The sequence below is a fragment of the Galeopterus variegatus genome, unplaced genomic scaffold (assembly GCF_000696425.1).
Source record: "Galeopterus variegatus unplaced genomic scaffold, G_variegatus-3.0.2 Scaffold4762, whole genome shotgun sequence".
NCBI classification, from domain to species: Eukaryota; Metazoa; Chordata; class Mammalia; order Dermoptera; family Cynocephalidae; genus Galeopterus; species Galeopterus variegatus.
Genome location: NW_007730873.1, coordinates 31,453 through 37,842, shown reverse-complemented (window position 1 = coordinate 37,842; position 6,390 = coordinate 31,453). Strand labels below are relative to the sequence as shown.

Genomic DNA, 6,390 nt, shown 5'->3' with positions numbered 1-6,390 from the left:
ACCCCCACCCCCACCCCACCCCCCCCCGAGGTCCCATGGTGTTTGGGCTGAGCTGACAGTTCGGGCCTGGGGCTGTGTGTTTGCAGCTGTGAACAGGTCATGTGCTGCCTGGCCCAGCAGGCCAGTGAGAAGATCGACCGTTTCCGCGCTCACGCCGCCCACGTGTTCCTGACTATCCTGCACTGTGATAGCTCTCCCATCCCCCATGTGCCCCACCGAGGAGAACTGGAGAAGCTGCTTCCCAGGTACTGTTGGGTGCAGGCCGCCCCCATGTGCCAGGCCCTCCAGCTGTAGGGAGAGCCTGGGGAGTCTGGCTGCACTGCGTGTGCTCTCTTGCAGGTCAGACGTGGCCTCTGTGAACTGGAATGTGCCGGCCCAGGCCTTCCCTCGCGTCACACAGCTCCTGGGGCTGCCCACATACCGCTACCACATCCTGCTGGGGCTGGTCGTGTCTGTGGGCGGCCTGACAGAGTCAACGGTGAGGAAGCATCTGGTGGGGCTGGGGAGGGAGACTTGGGGGGCTCCAGATGGTGCCTGAACTCTCCTCCTGGGAGGGAGCGATGCTGGATCCGCATGCAGGAAGGCTGAGCCTCCAGAAGCCAGTGTCTTTTCTTCTGTGGCTTTCTTCCTCTTTTGGGAATGTTTGATTAGGGGGTCAAGGGCCCAGCTCCTTCCCCATGATGTCGGAGGCCAAGTGGCCTTGTGCTCTATGGGCAGGATTCTGGAGAGCAGCCTGCAGTGTGGTCATGTCTGATGAAGGGGGATCTTGTGTTTTAAGTGGGGACTCATTAGCAGGACTCTGGAAGTGGCTCTGTTTTCTGTGGGCTACTGCCCGGGGGCTGGACCATTAGTGGCTCTGCCATGGGGTGTGGCTGACCCATTTCTGCTGTGCCTTTTGTGGCCTTGCTGCAAGGCACACTGCCTGAAAATGACAGGCAAGTTTGAACTGTGTTTGTGTCTTTAAAACATTTGAAATTTAGACATTGTCGTAAATGGCTACTTAGATTTTTCTGTTATATTTTTAGCTGATACATAAGGAGCAATTAATTTTTCTTAAACTTTTTCTTTGGGAGATCTTGAAACATGCACAAAAGTACAGAGAATGTCATGGCGAACTTCGGCATGCCTGTGCAGCTTCATGGTCACTGGGTTCTGCCAGTTTTGTCTCACCATATGTCACACATGACACCTACAAACAGAAATTGTATAACTAACCCTGTGAGTACAGTTGACCCTTGAATAACACGGGTGTTAGGGGTGCTTACCCCCATGCAGCAGAAAATCCATATATAACTCCTGACTCCCCCTCAGAAGTTAACGACTAATAGTCTACTGTTGACTGAAAGCCTTACTGATAACATAAATTGTCTATTAACACATACTTCTTTTTTTTTCCTTTTTGGCCACAAAACAAGTCTTAATGCATTTAAAAAGACTAAGATCATACAAAATAATAGAAAATATGTTCTCTGACCACAGTAACAGAAGGAAATTTAGAAAATTCACAAATGTGTGCAGATTAAACAACACTCTCCTAAATAATGGGTTAAAAAAACAATCACAGGGAAATTAGAGAGTACTTTGAGATAAAAATCAAAGTGCAACATATCTAAATTTATAGGATGCAGGGCTCAAGCAGTGCTTGGAAGAAAGTTTATACTTGTAAACACCTATATTAAAAATGAGAAAAGTCTCATCAGTAATGTAAACTTCTACCTTAAGAAAACAGAAAAAGAGCAAACTAAACCAAAGGCAAATATAAGTAGGAAATAACAAAGATTATAACAGAAATATATGAAATAGGGAATTAAAAAACAATAGAGAAAATCAACAAAACCAAAAATTGATTCTGCAAAAAGATCAAGAAAATTTGTAAACTTTTATCTAGACTGACCAAGAAAAAGAGATGACCGAAATTACTAAAATCAGAAATAAAGCGGGGGCATTATTACATCTGTTGTTTTGTGGCAGTAAGATTTAGTTTCTTTCTCTTTCCTGTTTGCATTTTTGTTCTACCAGTAGGTTTTGTTCTTTCCTGTGTATTTGTGACGTGATTATCATTTTTCAGATTCCAGATGCGGGACTTCCTTGAGGATTTCTTGTGGTGCTGGTTGTATGGTGGTGAACTCCCACAATTTTTGTTTGTATAGAAAATATACTATTTTCCCCTCACTTCTGAAGGATAGCCTCGCTGGGTATAGTATTCCTGGCTGGCAGTTTTTTTCTTTTAGTATTTTGAGTATATCATCTCATTGTCTTCTGGCCTGTAGAGCTTCTGTTGAGAAGTCTGCTGTTAGTCTCATAGGGGCTCCCTTATAGGTGACTTGACACTTTTATCTTTATTCTTTTAAGATTTTTTATTTGTCTTTGAGCTTTGCCAGTTTGACTATAATGTGTCTTGGAGAGGATCTTTTTGGGTTGAATATGTTTGGGGACCTTTGAGCCTCCTGGATTTGAAGGTCCATGTCTTTTTCTTTCTCCTCCCCTTCTAGAATACCCTTGATTGGAATGTTTGTGCACTTAAAGCTGTCTGATAGCTCTCTCAGATTTTCTTCATTTTCAAAAAATTCTTTTTTCTGCCTGGGTTATTTGAAAAGACTACCTTCAAGATCAGAAATTCTGGGCCGGCCTGGTGGTGCACTTGGTAGAGTGCAGTGCTTGGGAGCGTGGCGGCGCTCCCGCCGAGGGTTCGGATCCCATATAGAGACCGGTCCGCTCACTGGTTGAGCGCGGTGCCGGCACGACACCAAGGGTTGCGATCCCGTTGCTGGTTGCGGTACGGGCGCGACACTGAGGGTTGCGATCCCATTACCGGTCACGAAAAAAAGACAAAATGGAAAGAAAAAAAAAAAGATCAGAAATTCTTTCTTTGGCTTGTTCAGACCTACTGCTTAAGATATCAGACTTCCCCCTCACCACCCCCCATTTCTTTGAGTGACACTTTCAGTTCCATGCATTCTGCTACATTCTTTAAGGTATTATCTCTCTTTAAATTCCTTCTTCATATCCTGGATTTTTTTTCTCATTTCATTATGTTGTCTAACTGAGTCTTTTTATATCTTGGTGAGTTTCCTTAAGATTGTTGCTTGGAACTCCTTTTCAGCCATTTCAGGGGTTTCCTGCTCTATAGGGTCTGGTATCTGAGGATTACTATATTCTTTTAGTGGTGTCATAGTTTCGTGGGTTTTCATATTTCCAGTATCTCTTTGTTGATGTCTGGTCATCCGGTAGACTGGCTGCTGCTGCTTTTCCTCTGGAGTGGGCTTTGAGGAGAAAGACATTCTCTTTTTCCAGTCTCTGCTGGTGACTCTCCTTGTGTCATGGCAGTTGCGTGTCTGGTGGGCCGCCTGCATGGTGGCAGTGTCTACTGCTGTGGCATCAAGCTGCTGTTGCAGCAGCTGTGGCTGTGGTAGTAGTGTTTTTGACATGCTCTTCCCTGCTTCCAGGCAGAGGGTTGCCCTCCCATTAACACATACTTTGTATGTTATATGTATTATATACTGTATACTTAAAATGAAGATAGAGAAAAGAAAATGTTATTAAGAAAACCATAAAGAAGAGAAAATACGTTTATAATATTTATGAAAAAAATCCATGTGTAAGCAGACCCACATAGTTCAAACGTCAACTGTACTTCCTATATCTCTTAAAGGTGAAGAGTTTTTTAAAGGCTAACCACAACACTATTATCACACTTAAAATGAACCTAGTTTAATTTCAGTTTGTGTCAAGTTTATTTAAATCAGAATCAGAGAAGGTCCCAGCCTGCACCTGGCTGCTATGTCCCAAGACACTGACGTGTCACAGTTCTGCCCCCCCTCCCCCTCCACGGCTTTCATGCCATTTATTCTTTGGAGAAACTGCGTGTTTGTCCTGTGGTACTTCCCACCTGCTGGATGCATTGTCATGATGGGAGTGGTGTGGGTCTCCACACCTGTATTTCCTGCACTGTCCTCCTTTGCTCTAGTTTAGCCTCCTTGACAGCTCAGTGCTCGGCAGCTGTGTAGAGAACTATAAGCAGACTCTGGGCCTGTCCCTATGACCCTCTCTCCTCCTGGCATGTCCTTGCCTTCCTGTCTTCTCTGTGGTGCTAAATCCGAACTAATGGGTCGAGGCCCATGTGCTCCGCATTTTCTGTCAGCTGTGCTCAAAGGGATGGGCAGGCACTGTGGGCCTGGGTTCTAGATCTGTCTCAGCCTCTGGTATGCCCAGGCCCAGCTCAGGCTGTGTGGGGAGGGTCTCAAGCCTTCCCACTGCTGTGAGCCTAGAAATGCCTCAGGAGTGTGTGGTCAATTACTTGTGATGCCTGTGCTCTGGCCTCGGGATCTGCTTCAAGGTTCAAGCGGTCTCCCTCTGACAGTGTCTAGTTCTGGCAAACACATGACAGCGTGTGCAGCTTAGGTTGTGCTGCTGCCGTTGAGAGCAGCATTTCTGTTTGGGGTGTTTGCTCCCAGGTGGCTCTGTGCCCACTGTCCACATTGGCCAAGCATTTGCAAGACCCTCACTTCTGTACAGTTCAAAGTCATCTCTTCTCTTCAGCAGATATTTGAGCATAGGTCTTGGTGTGTCCAACCCTGGGGTGGGGGGAGTGGTGGCAAGGGGACCGCGGTGATGCTCTGCCTGCCTTATGAGGCCGCTGCTCCTTGTTGCAGGTCAGGCACTCCACACACAGTCTGTTTGAATACATGAAGGGGATTCAGAGTGACCCACAGGCCTTGGAGAGCTTTGGTGCGACGCTTCTTCAGGTCTTTGAGGATAATCTTCTGAATGACAGGTGAGTGGGTCTTATGGCATGGAGGCGGGGTGGCATCTACGCTTCTCATCACGTTTCCACACATCTCCAGGGTTTTTCTCCCCTGGCTGGAATTTTAAGGGAGAAGTGGAGCACACAGTTGGGTCCAGTCGGCAGGCAAGGAGCAGGGCACAGGCGGGGTGCGGGTGGGCCCAAAGCACGCAGCTCACTGGCTGAGCCAAGAGTGGGGACCAGCCTAGGCTCGAGCTCCGGCCCCTGCACCTCCTTGGGGCCCTCCCCCAACCTGCGCTTTGGGTAGGAGGTGACCATTTCTTTGTACTCTGGAAGTAAAGATAACGTAAACTATGAACCAGGAAGGGTGGAATATGGTCCTGCTGCAGGAACTCTCCCCTGCGATGCTCAGCTGATGCAGCGTCAGCCTGTGTGCAAACACAAGAGCTGAGCATTTCCAAAATGGAATGTCGCAGTGACGAGTATGACCTGCTTTCTAGAAGTTTGTAGCTTTAGCTTTTTGGTACCTGCTTTCATGTGAAGGTGGGGTGCAGATTTCAGGGACCTCAACCTCAGAATTGGAAGCGTCCTCCCATCACCCTCTAGATGGTCGTTCCTGGCGTGTGCATGAGGGGACAGGGACTCCGGTGCGGTGTCCCCTCATGAGAGGCCTCGCCAGCTGTTGTGCCGCGCAGAGCACAGGTGCAGCTCTCAGCAAGCAGGAACTCAGCCTGGCTTTCTTTTACTCTTTGTAAAAAGCTCTGTCAAGGTATAAATGACATTGTCAGTAGTGCTTAAAGTGTACGGTTTAATCAGTTTTGACACATGGACACCTGTGACACCAGCAGGCACATCCTTGACCCCACGGCTTCCTCCTGCCCCTTAGCATCTCTCCACTGCCCCCCGCCCACAGGCAGCCACTGATTTGCAGTCACTGTGGCTTAGGGTTTGGTGTGTCCCGGAATTTGATTTAAATGGAATCGTGGGTGTGAACTCTTTCTCTTGCTCCTTGGACCACTCATTCCTTCTGATTGTCGGCTGAGTTCTGCGGGTGAGCCCCAGTTCATCTGTTAATGGACACTTGGTTGTTTCTGTTTTGGGGCTGTTACCAATAAAACTGCAATGAACATGCAGGTGCAGGTGTTTGTGTGGAAGAACATCTCCTGTTCTCTTGGAGAGTGGCTGGAACACGTGGTGGGTAGATGTTTTCCAGGGTGTCTGTGCTGTTTCACGTTCCCGCTGAGCACGTCTGAGAGTTCTGGCTGTCGCACATCCTCCCAGCACCTGGCCTGGGCAGTCCTCCCAGTTCCAGCCTTTCTGGCAGGTGCCTGCAGAGGCGCCTCGCAGCTTTAGCTTATGTCACCCCAGTGACCGAGGGTGTCGCGCATCTTCTCATGGACTGTGGGCTATCCTCGCATCCTCTCTGGTGAAGGGTCTGTTCATTTCTTTTGCCTGTTTTTTTAATTGGGCTGTTTTCTTCCCCCTCGCTGTTGCGTTTTGAGACTTCCTTGTATGTACCATGGACCCTCCATCGGGACGTGGTTTGTATGTACTTTCCCCACCTGCTGCTCGTGTTCCCACGTCCTTAGTCTCTCTCAGAGCAAGTGTTCACTCTTTCAGACCCCAGCCTATCCACCTGTTCCTTT

General features: G+C 47.9%; 1 protein-coding gene across 3 annotated transcripts in view; it reads left to right on the top strand.

Annotated features, from left to right (window-relative positions):
- Positions 1-6,390, top strand: part of LOC103603718 (tubulin-specific chaperone D) — a 152,714-nt gene that overhangs the window by 134,441 nt on the left and 11,883 nt on the right. For all 3 annotated transcript variants that reach the window (XM_008588290.1, XM_008588291.1, XM_008588292.1), the window contains 3 exons: positions 87-245; positions 340-478; positions 4,653-4,774. In XM_008588290.1, coding sequence (XP_008586512.1) covers positions 87-245; positions 340-478; positions 4,653-4,774 — 420 coding nt within the window. The remainder of the gene's footprint in view (positions 1-86; positions 246-339; positions 479-4,652; positions 4,775-6,390) is intronic.